The 12,794-nt window shown below is 42.0% G+C and overlaps 1 protein-coding gene across 2 annotated transcripts in view; it reads left to right on the top strand.

Moving 5' to 3' along the window:
• LOC311027561 (uncharacterized protein) overlaps nucleotides 1-7,791 on the top strand; it is a 59,536-nt gene extending 51,745 nt beyond the window's left edge. For both annotated transcript variants that reach the window (XM_084031622.1, XM_084031621.1), the window contains 3 exons: nucleotides 363-476; nucleotides 5,670-5,753; nucleotides 6,299-7,791. In XM_084031622.1, coding sequence (XP_083887748.1) covers nucleotides 363-476; nucleotides 5,670-5,753; nucleotides 6,299-6,406 — 306 coding nt within the window. In that variant the 3' untranslated portion in view covers nucleotides 6,407-7,791. The remainder of the gene's footprint in view (nucleotides 1-362; nucleotides 477-5,669; nucleotides 5,754-6,298) is intronic.
• Nucleotides 7,792-12,794: the final 5,003 nt, after the last annotated feature.

Genomic DNA, 12,794 nt, shown 5'->3' with positions numbered 1-12,794 from the left:
AAACGTTTCCGTGTGGACGGGACCTCAGTAGTGATGTGAGTCATTTGTAACTCAGTAGTGATGTGAGTCTTTTGTCACTCTTTCTCTGAAGAAGTTTGTTTTATTTATTTTCTTACAGAGGTTATTTTGAGAGGACACGCATATTGACAAGCCATCCAGACACATTGAAAGCTAATGCTAGCATGCTAACCCTATGTGTTAATACCCAGAGCAATCATCAGAATTTGACGAGTTGGGAGTGAGAACACGTTGCTCTTACATTTCTATTTGTTTATGGAATCATCAGAGTATTAAACATTTTGTTGCAATGTACATAATCTTCCTGTTTTCTAACCTTATATGCACTGGGTTTCTCTGGCTAGCTGTTGATTGATGGGATCCTGGGGACGCTGGTGATCTTCCTGGTCCTGGAGCTGTTGATCTGCATCACTGCCATGCTGTTTGGACTCACTGTCCTTGCTGCAGGTGGAAACCAGGTGAGTGAGGCAGGTTACACATGCAGGATATATATCACATACATGATCAAAACTGGTGAATCATGTTTTGCGCCCACTTGAGGTGCAATCCGTTCGGAAGTGAACAAGGTAAAAAAGCTAAGCAATTTGCCCCATATCAAATTATCTTTTCAAATTCCAGACATTCATTTCTTTAAAGTTGAGGTAAAACCAGACACAATCAGGCAGGTTCACCAGAAACTCCTTCAGCTCAGACTCCTGCGGGGGCATCGGCAGTTTAACTTGGAAATATGTTAGACTGATGAATGTGGTCGTCAAGCTCTCTGTGAGTCTTTGGGACTTAAATACAATGTAATTGAGCATTAAAAGTTACTGTCATTCTTGTCAGATATTGTATTGTATATTGGTAGAATTGGTAGGTATTGGTAGAAGGCTTACGTGACATCCATGTCTGTAATGCATTATAAACATTATGCCTACCTGAGAGTAGGCTCTATTCCACAATAACGTTATGGTAACCATGGTAACTGTGGCACAACTGAGAAACTTCAGAGTCAATACATTTTCCCAAGTCCCAACGTCACCCAGCAGCAAGAGTTACAACACCACCTAGTGTAAAGAAAGAACTGCCTTAGCAGGCTTTCAGGCAGAAATCTTGAGCAGACCTGGATCTTGAGTTCTATCTGCGTTTAGTGTTGGTAGAAGTATAATAGTAGTAGTAGTAGTAGTAGTAGTTGTAGTATTAACAGTAGTAGTTTCAACAGTAGTAGTCCATGGTGGCAGGCACAGCCACGCCGAGATGGATCCTTCCCAACCATGTCGCCGTCGACCAAAAAGCAGTAGTTGATGAGCAGTCTCACAGCAGCAGGTGGAGCTACTATGGTGTATACAGCATCAGGCCAGTTAGCAGTCTGCATCGGTCAGGACCTCAGTGGACTCCGCTGGAGCAGAAAGCATAGCCAGACTCCCGGGAGTAATCCCGGGAGTCTGGCTATGCTTAAAAATACTGGCGGTAAGAGTCAAACAAGACCACAGCATCGGTGCAGTCCGGATCAGGTTCCACCACAGTACAGGGAGACCTGCTAGAGAGGAGGAGGAGGAGAGAAAGAGAGAGGCTCAGGGCCAGATTTTATTTAACGCATTTGCGCCCACTTGAGGTGCAATCCGTTCGGAACTAGCACGTAAAGTGCGCCTAATTATATATTCCTCAGTATTTACAAAAACTGCCGGTGAGAGTGCTCCTCTATTCTGCCTCTTTAAAGCAGGTCTAGACCAGGAAGCACCACACAAATCATACTTTATCAATCATGAAACCAGAAATTATCGTTACAGATTAAGCAGCCATGCAAAAACACAGTTACTGGACTTGATCCACATGTTATGTTGAAATTGATTGTAAATAAAAGTGAGAAAATAAATAATCAACGCAGCCTGGAACATTTCCCTTTTTATGCTGTTTATTACTTTTAGTGAATGGTTTATCTGAGACTGTTTGCTCAGGTATTTTTATTTTCGTGAGAACACGAGAGGTCGCAGACGTGGATGTCTCAGGTCTGGGTGTCTCAGGTCTGGATATCTCAGGTCTGGGTGTCTCAGGTCTGGGTGTCTAAGGTCTGGATGTCTCAGGTCTGCATGTCTCAGGTCTGGATGTCTCAGGTCTGGATGGAATGTTGGAGGTCCTCTGTATCTCTGCAGAGTGATGGTTTGTCTCTTGCTGGTGGCGACATCTTTTGGTTTCCGCTCTGGCCATTCCATTAATTGCGCAAACCAGTTATTTTATCTGCCCATTATTTCGTCTCATTTTGCGGTTTTGCTGCACGTTACTATCCACTGATTTCGGGTGGACCTGAACCGGTTATCCTCGCCTGTGCCCTGTTCTACGCTACCTTTTCCTTGGTTCGTTATGTGCTTTTTAGCGCTTTCTTTTTTGTTGTTTCAAGATCCATGTTAGATACATGCGGGCCCATTCATTGCTTTTAGAGGCGCGCTAAACTCCGTCCTCAAGTGTAATTTACACTTGAGGATGGAGTATGCGCTGTTTGCCTGATGGCTGTCAAGTTTGATAAATACGACGCAACATGAGGAAGCACTGCGTGCACTGTATGCAATCTCGCGATAACAAACGCAGCGCAAACAGCGTCAGTCTTCAGGGTTTCCTGCAGGAAAAAACTTTGGCCGGGGGGGAGGTGAGTGGGGGGTGGGTTTAACCCGAGAATGGTTGCTGAGAACCGTTCTCGGCAAAAAAAAAGGGTACATTTCATATTGTTCTATTATTATTTTTGCCCTCAAAATGAAAGAGAAGTTGCTTAATCAATTATTATTTTTGGCTATCAAAATATGAGAGAAGTTGCTTAACAACAAACCCACAAACATGATGATGGAAAACACAAACTGTTTATTTTTGGGGTCGTGGCCTAATAAGTTTGGGAACCCTTGGCACAGAAAGCAAACAGAAAATTCAGAAAATAAAAAAGGCCAACCTGTTGCATTCATTTTATGGCATTTTTCTTGACGAGCAGATGTCGCTGTTTAATTTCACTTCCAGCTTCTTTTTCTTTCTTTTTTTTTTTGGGGGGGGGGGGGGGGGGGGGGGGGGCATTAATGCACGTAGGACCTGCATTTTGAAACTCTTTATTCGCCAGGATGGTAGTTTTTCAGATGATGAAAATCTTTTGCTGAGGTTCTCATCTTGCAGCGCGTCGGATGGAATACTCTCGTCTGCTAGCGTGTGTGTGTGTGTGAGAGAGAGAGGGAGAGAGATATGGCACAGAATGCACTGCAGGAAGACAGCGCAGCACTAAAGAATCAACATTAATTCATTATAACACAAATCTATCTATGTGCGCTGGTAGATTAGTTGTCAAGCGCTGCCGTGTCACTTGCATGCATTGCATCAATTTTTTTTTTTTTTTTTTTTTTGCCCAACATTCTGACCCAGGCACTACAGATATCAGGCCGGGCGGGGCGCCTGACCAAATAAGGTCTGCAGGAAACCCTGGTCTTAGTAAATCTACCCCTCTGTGTCATTAGAAATCCCCCGGCAGTCTAGGCCTCTAGCAGCATAACTAAGAGCTGGTTCAAGGCAAACCTGAGTCATCCCTAGCTATAAGCGGTGTCAAAGAGAAAGGTTTTAAGCCTACTCTTAAATGTGGGAGCAGTGTCTGCCTCCCGAACCAGAACTGGAAGACGGTTCCCGCAGAAGAGGATCTTGATGGCTGAAAGCTCTGGCACCTGTTCTAATTTTGGAGACTTTAGGAACTACAAGTAACCCATTATTTTAAGAGCGTAGTGCTCTAGCAGGACAGTAGGGTTTAATGAGCTAAATTCTATTCTGGATTTTACTGGGAGCCAGTGCAGAGAGGCTAATACAGGAGAAATGTGATCCCTTTTTCTAGTTTTAGTCAGAACACGCGCTGCACCATTCTGGACCAGCTGGAGAGCTTTAAGAGATTCATTAGAACAGCCTGATAATAAGGAATTACAATAGTCCAGCCTTGAGGTAACAAATGCATCGATCAAAGACTACAGACCATTCGGCTTAACCTCTGTGGTCATGAAATCCTTTGAGCGCCTTGTCCTTGCCCACCTGAAATCCATCACGGACCCTCCCCTGGACCCCCTGCAGTTCGCCTACAGAGCCAACAGCCAACACATCTGTGGACGATGCTGTAAACATGGCCCCCCACTTCATCCTCAGCACCTGGACTCAGGAGGAACATATGCCAGGATCCTGTTTGTGTATTACAGCTCTGCCTTCAACAACATCTCGACATGGCTACAGGACAAAATCTCCCAGCTGCACATGCCCGACTCCACCTGCCGGTGGATGACCGACTTCCTTTCTGACAGGAAGCAGCATGTGAAGTTTGGGAAGTACATCTCCAACAGCCTGATCATCAGCACTGGATCCCCTCAGGGCTGCTTTGTTCCCTGCTCTTCTCCCTGTTCACCAACAGCTGCACCTCGAGTCACCAGTCCGTCAAGCTCCGGAAGTGCGGATGATACCAACTTCATTGGGCTCATCTCTATACGTTTTTTCCTTTTTTGTTTTTACAAACAAATTTATTGTTTTATAAATCTGGCATTTATAAGCCAGATTTTGAAAGCTACCTTCTCTTGAAAAAAGGAGCAAAGCAATTAGCAAAAAGGACATTTTATGACACATTTACTACAAAAAGAAAGACAAAAAGGACAAAGCGGACTGTTACAATTAGGTTAACATGCACAAATTGAGATTGATTGGATAAATAGGACTTAAACCAGCTTAATGCGGTTCCTTTGATTTTAATTAATTTTTCCAGTCTACATAGAATCTCATGGTTAATGGTGTCGAACGCAGCACTAAGATCGAGCAGGACAAGTTCAGAAACCAGTCCTTTGTCAGAAGCAATTAGAAGGTTATTTGTGATTTTCACCAGAGCTGTCTCTGTACTATGATGTACTCTAAATCCGGACTGGAAGTCCTCAAGTAGACTGTTGTTATTTAGAAAGTCACACAGCTGATTGGCGACTGCTTTCTCAAGGATCTTAGAGTGAAAAGGAAGATTTGATATTGGTCTGTAGTTTGTTTCATGTTTATTTAATTTTTTAAGTGAAATTCATGAATAATATAGATCAACAACATCAAATGATTAAACAATTTAAACAACATGAGCAGTTTTAAAAATAACAAACATTATTATGAACAATTCAGGAACTTTACAGATGTTGATACATTGAATGGGCTGCATGGTGGTGTAGTGGGTAGCACTGTCGCCTCACAACGAGAGGGTCGTTTTGCCCAATGACAGCTTGGATCAGCTCCAACCACCCCCACCCCCCTCGCAACCCTGAATACAGGACAAAGCAGTAGACGATGGATGGATACATTGAATCCTGTGGATATTGGGGATAAAAGCCCCCCCTCCCCCAAAATCCTCATGAATATATTCCTGGATTTTTATTTTAATAAAGGACAATTGCTCTGGGTCAGGTCGTCTCATACTGGGGGTCAAGCTGGAGAGAAAGGTAGCCACCTAATCGTTCTACAGCTCCTGCAAGGTGTGATGCTGCTGCCGCTCTCTCTTTCTTTTCCTCCTTTGCCTCTCTCTCTGTCTCCACATTGTCACTCTCCCTCTCTGTCATGGTATAGTCAGATTCAGAGAGGTGCCTTTCTTAGGCATTGTAAGGATCTGAATTGTAATGTTTATTTCGGGGCGTGTGTGTGTCCTGCAGGCTCGCAGCCAGAGACCAGCCTATCCGCAGACGCGTCCCCCACCTGTTCCAGCTGTGCAGGCTGCTGCAGCCAAGCAGTCTCAGGTACCACCAACAACCCTATTAGTAGGTGCAGGGTGCTGCCTATCACCAGGTAGATCACTCAGGTGATTTCATAGGTACCTGAATGGACACTGCTCAAAAAAATTAAGGGAACTCTTAATCATCCCAGTATAAATCCAAATCAATTAAAAGTCAGTCTGTCCATTTAGGTAGCACAAGTGATGCAAATGAATGTGACAACAGATGGAATGGAGAGGAAAACGCAAGACAACCTCCGAAAAGGGAATGGTTTTGCATGCTGTGGCAATGTTAGTTACGTGCCTCCACATTGGGCTGACCCCCCCCCCCAAATCACCTAAATTCAAAAGGGACAGATCCTCACCACAGCAGAGCATTCACTCACAACATACACACACATACACTACAATACGGCCAAGGCCATAACATAAAGGTATTTAAAGTGTTGCACGTTGTTTTCCCACAGGGCCTGATATTACACATACTGCACATTTAAATGTTACGTTGAACCAAAGCAGAGTTTGCATGTCATCTGGTGTTGATATACACTGCTCTCTGTGTGTCAACAGGTGGCAGTAGTTGTGACTGAACCAGATTCAGAGCAGGTGGAGGACCTCTCCACCCCTCCCACTGAACCCCAGGTGGAGCCGATAGAAGCTGTTGCAACAGAGCCGTGAACTCAGTAAACACCGCTACACCTGTGGTGTCATATCATGTAAGCAAGAGTGGAAACATGGATGACAACTGGGAAAACAATTCCTGGCAGCTTTCTGTTGCTCATTAGAAATCTCCCATGTAGCTTGATGATTCATGTATTCCAAGGTAATAAACATGATAAGAAATTCTCCAAAAATAAATGTTTGTCCCAACAATTTGTCAAAGGTTGTCATCCAGTTCTTTCACTTCTGGCATGACATGAACACACAATCAGTATAAGCACTGCTGCAGTATAATAACATTGACAGTATGTTGTGGTTAGTGTCATATAATGTTGATGTATTCTTCAGATAGTAGATAGCAGATCACTAAAATAAGTATAGATTAATTGAAGTATAGAGAAATGAAAACTATTGCTTGGACAGTGAGGGGAAAGCTTGGCCACCTTTAAGAGTCTGTAGTGGGATATCTTTACTTTACTAAAACTCTGTTTGTGTTGGAGTGAAGGCAAATGTAATATAAAGGTTTGTCCTTTTTTAAACCTCTATTATCTTCTCTATATATCTGGCACCAGGTCATATGGAAGGCAGGCTTAGGAGGGCCCTCAGACGTATGTCTCCCATCCAGCTGGAAAAAACTTGAACACTGGAAAAATGAGGCGCGGTCCGGCGCACTTTCCCTGGTACTATTTTGGTGTTTCAGAAACCAATTCCGCCATAGACCAGTTAAACCTGGTTTAAAGTCAGTGGTGTGTTATTTAGATGCTAATTTAAGGGCGCATGCTTGGCCATATGGAGCGTGTGCACAACGTGCGTACACCTGCTTCTCATCCATAAGGACGCAGCAGTTCATGACGATATGAGCAAATAGGCATATAGGTTTATGATAGGTTTAATAATAATAATGGATTGGATTTGTATGGCGCTTTTCTAGACACTCAAAGTGCTCTGACAGGGTTCCAGGTTCCACTCATTCACACACCAGTGATGGTAAACTATGACAGTAGCCACAGCTGCCCTGGGGCAGACTGACGGAAGTGTGGCTGCCATTCTGCACCTACGGCCCCTCCAACCACCACCTCAAACATACAGCAGTCATACACATTCACACGAGGCAAGCTAGGTGAAGTGTCTTGCCCAAGGATGGAATGATCATGACACAGTGACAAGGCCGAGGATCGTACCGCCGACCCTCCAAACATTGGCCAACCCACTGAGCCAGTCGCCCCCGTTTATTGCATGTTATGCCCAAAACACACTTATTAGTAATTAAGCCACTTAAGACCAACCCTTTTTAGATTTGCGTCGGGGGGAAGAGTGTATCCACTGTTATAATAGCAACAGTGTCCGAGATCCGCCCACTAAGACACTTGTGCTTCGTGTTTCAGGCTTACATTTCAGATGGCAACTCTGACTAGTAAGAGATGGGATGGACCCAGAGGCACTTCTGGGTCCATCCCATCTCTTATTAATCAGATGTGCCGGGAAATGTCTTGAGGATGATCCTGATCATATCTTAATTCCCTCCTGAGGTCTGAGCTCCACCCTACCTCTAAGGCTGAGCCCTTGGGTGCAGTCGAATAGTCTATTTTGCTTAGGAAGGTTCCTAACTGAAGAAGTGACCCGGAAGTAAACAAGTGGCCGCCGTGATAAGAGCTGTTCAAATTATCTAAATACAAAGGAAAGGAGCTCCAATGCTTCCTTTTAGAGCTCCTTTAGCATAGGATGCAACAGACCTTCCTATACGAAAGGAAAGGAGATCACACCGACCCACAATTCTTTGCGAGAGCAACATTTAAAGTGCTGCACACCTCGGCCATTCATGAAAACAAACGATATGTGCATTTGCATATTTAAAAATGACTTTCATGCAGACATATAGTAATTGGAATTGTGTTGCTACATGTGTGTGGACAATGATAATAATTGAATGGTATTTTTCATTTATTTCAATCATGTTACAAATTTTTGACAGAAACGAAACTAAAACCACAAATGAAATGTAAATACAGCAAACGGTCAAATAGGAAGGAGGAGCTGCTGGAACTGAAGTGAACCAGCTGTTTATAAAACCAACAAAATGGGCAGAAGTGGACGACGCATTTTTTGTAGTCCATTATTGTAGTTTCTCCAGCGCAGACGCATGTCAATCATCTGTGCCGATCATCAGCTGTCAATCATCAGCGGCCGCATTAAAATGACGTAGCTTAGTGAAAGTCTGGTCGGATTCTCTGAGCACCGCGGTCCTCTTTTCCTAAATCCTTCTGAGTTGTCCTATCGCCTTTCCTTAACCCCGTGACGTTTTCCCCAGAGGTCAAGCAATAGGAGTTAGGAATTGGAGTTAGGACCTTATTTTTGACTATTTGACCACTAGTCATGAGCTTTGAGTGTAAAACTTTTTACTGTAAAATTACAGTAAATCACTGGCAGCAGTTTTGCCTGTGAGATACTGTATAAATTACAGTAGCTCTACTGTATCAGAGAACTACAGTAACTTTTTGTAATCATTCAATCAGCTTCGCCAGCGTACTATTTTCCCCAAAACATTTAGGAACCGGTGTTACAAGCAACTGTAAAAACTAACAAGCAAATGAAAAATAGCAATTGGGAAGGATAAACAAGACAACAGGAAATAGTCATATTATTCTTGTTTATTAGGCTTACCCCTGAGTTGGACAGAAAATAACATGTAAAACATTAAAATACTCAATCCCTTACGAATAAAAATAGTGTGGATGAGTTGTGTGTGTGTGTGTGTGTGTGTGTGTGTGTGTGTGTGTGTGTGTGTGTGTGTGTGTGTGTGTGTGAGTGACGGCTGAAAACATTTGTACAAACAGAGTAAATAGTACTGTGACTTCTCTGTTTCAAAAGGAAATAGCCTCCCCCATTACGCTGGGGGGTTCACAGAACCATGCTATTGAACAATACTGTGTGCTGGCCCAATATCTTCAATATTAAACATATGATCGGTGCAATTTGTAAACAAAATGAAATAAAAAATAATAAAATACAGCCCCTAAAAATAAAAATACTGTTGTGAATAAGTGCAGAGGTCAGGGTAGTGATTGTCCAACTCACACAAAGTCCCACTCAAAATCAATGAGCATCCTCAAGATTGTGCACACATGTCAGGGATGTCGCCTTCTTTTGGTCCATTTCCCCACTCTTCTTGCTGGTCATTTTCCCCCGTCGTGCCTTTGTCCCTCTCTCTGGGTTGATCCAGAGCTTCTACAAGGCATAGCAAGGTAAAACAAAGAGACACAAAAAAGAATTAGGAAATCACTTGTAGCATACCATAAATTCTCAAATAGTGGCCAGGGCCTTTATTTACCTCAAATACAAAGGATAACAGGGCTTTATTTGAAGCAGGCTTATATTAGAGACAGGCATTTATTTCTAATTCCCTCTGTTCCATAAGTCTCCTGTATTTGGTCATATTTTAATATGAAGCTTCCTCCTTGTCTGATCTGCTTCCAGTTACTCTATCACATTTGTGTTACTGAATTATGCTGTTAATACAAACTCAAGAATGTTTCAAATTAAAAGCCCTGTAGCATTTCAATGGACAGAATCCATTCATTACATAACAAGGCTTTTATTGTGAAACAGGAACGTGTTGTGGAAAATTCAGTGACTAAAATGTAGCTATGGCCATATTGTGGCACTTGTACGGCGTTACAAAAATACAATTTGACTGGGACATTTGACACCAGTGACTGAAATAGTACAATAACACTTAGCTCTAGAAGATTTATCTATGGGCAGAATTATGTGTCACAAAAATGTATTTAATAATTTATATCTGGATTTGAATTGCTCCATCCATCCATCGTCTACTGCTTATCCTGTATTCAGGGTCGCAGAGGGCTGGAGCCAATCCCAGCTGTCATTGGACGAAGGCAGGGTACACCTGGACAGGTCGCCAGTCTATCACAGGGCTGACATGTAGGGACAGACAGGTAATCAGTCTATCACAGGGCTGACATGTAGAGACAGACAGGTCCATCCTGCATGTTTTTGGACTGTGGGAGGAATCCGGGTTTGGGTTCCTTCCACACAGAACCCGGGACCCTCTCGCTGTGAGGCAATTTGAATTGCTCAACTTGGATAATTGCATTAAAAACTGAATTTGAACTGAATGTGGAAGTGTAGACAGTTTAATTTTCGGTGAGGATGAAATACATTTGAGAGCCACTGAATTAAATTTCATAATATTACATTCAGTTTTATTGGAATTCAGTTCCAAACTAATAAATGAAACAATTCAAATTCAAATATAAATGATTCAAATTCAGTTTGTAGTGACATATTTCTGCCCATAGTAATCCAGAACAACAAAATGTTGAAAATAGCATGATTATATTGTGGAATTTATTAAATTAAAGTGATGGAAATACTAAATACATCAATCAGCTACATACTCAGTTTGAGAGTCTGAGATTCAGAGTGGGGCCCTACTATACAGCAATACACACCCAACACTAATGCCTCGATATGGGATTCAAACTTACCTCTGTATGAATTCAAGTGTGCAGGCAGCCTGATCCTGATATTGGAGGTTGAAGTTGTAGTAGCACGTGAAGACAACAGCAAGCCCCAAAACAAACGATGCTCCTTCAGACACCACCTGACCCTTGATGCTTACCAATCTAACGCTGGTCACAAATTTATTGGACCTGAAACACAATGCAAAAAAAAAAGTTAGGCTGATTGTCAAATTTACCTTTTGATGTATTATCAGGTGGCAACTTGCTGCTATATTGTTTTCGTCCATTGCACTGCCTTTGGTGTATCCAGGTGTTAGTGACCCAAAAAATTAGATTGTGGTTACAATCGGGCTACAATCGTAGGGTGCTATGAAGTGAGGGGTAAGAATGTAGATGTATTGGCAAATTGAGTGGAAAGACCCCGGATGCCTTTTAGCAACTAGAGGATTACATATCTAGACAACTACACTGTTATCATAAAATTGCAAGATACAGTTAAAAGAGAAATAAGCAGTGCTCTTCAGGCTCAGTGACCCATATTATACACAGAGGTTGTATAATATGGGTGAGCAAGGTAATGCTGAAGCCATTTGGGAGGCCTTAAGATTTAAAATACGAAATGGTCTTGAAAAGATGAAGAGCTGCAGCCTTTCTAGTCTTCGGACAAATCAAAGCGTTTGCCCTACATGTCAACATTACTGATGATACACTGACCGCAGTTTGAGTTTCAGTTTTTTACCTAAGGAGCCAGGGATCGAAGCGTCCATCTACTGAAGATCAGCTTTACCTTAATGTAAATCTGCCTTGTAAAAGGTTGGTAACAAGTGACTTCTTTATTAAAACAACCGTAGTTTGTTTTGCTGCAAGCAGTGTTTTGAGACCTGTAGTATTAAACCATGTGTTTAATACTACTATTAAACCACATTGTTATTACTACAGGTCTCAAAACACTGGGTGCAGCAAAACAAGTTATAGTAACTTTAATAAGAAAGTCAGACCATAATTGAACTTGTTCCATCATTCTGTGAGTAACCCTGATCTCACTTTATGCTGCGTACCTTACCTTACTCTGCAGCTCTTCATCTAACATCCCACTGTGACTGCCCCTGACTGTCCATTACTCCCTGATGTTTCAAAATGGTCCACTGTCAAAAAAAAAGACAAAAATTACCATTGTATTGTTTTGAAGATGCACATTTGAGGAACTATAATGGTTGGTTTTAATCTTACTGACAAACACATATTTCCTGTATTACTTCATAATAAGACAGCCTGTGTTCCGTCACTTAAATGGTGCACCAGTAGGAAATGTTTCATACAGTATCATTTTCTTGTAAAGTCAACACACACAGCCAGTTCATAACACTGCAAAAATATAAACCTTCAAGATTATTACTTAAACAGGAAGCATCTATATACAGAGCTAACATCTAAATGAAAACTGAAATTATGAACTTACTTTCCATCATTCTGACTGAGGTGTACTTCTTCTACTTTGTTCTCATGAATCAAAGTTGTTGTATCCCTCCTCACATACATGTCAGACACTGTTTGCCTGTACTGCTTGTTAGTATTGTTAAGATTCTTTGTATAAAACACAAGATGGCATGGTTAACTACACGTGAATGTATGGACATTTTAATCACCTTGAAAATAAAGTTACTGTTGCATCAATAAAAAAGAAAAGATAACCATCATGATTTTCACCAATCACTGACCTTCAGTGTCATTGTGTTGTCTTGTCACTGAAGCTTTTCGTTTTTTCAAATCTTTAAAGGTACAATATGTAAGAAATCTAAAGCAACTGGCCGTAAAATCATCTTAAAGGGATAGTTATGCTATGGCTAGCGCAAGTCAATGGTTCTTAGCTAGACAGGCATTAAAAACAGTCTTGCCCACTCCACAGTGCGCCCGAGGCAAAT

This window comes from Eutrigla gurnardus (assembly GCF_963514095.1).
Source record: "Eutrigla gurnardus genome assembly, chromosome: 17".
In the NCBI taxonomy this organism is placed as follows: Eukaryota; Metazoa; Chordata; class Actinopteri; order Perciformes; family Triglidae; genus Eutrigla; species Eutrigla gurnardus.
This window is presented reverse-complemented; position numbering and strand designations above follow the sequence as displayed.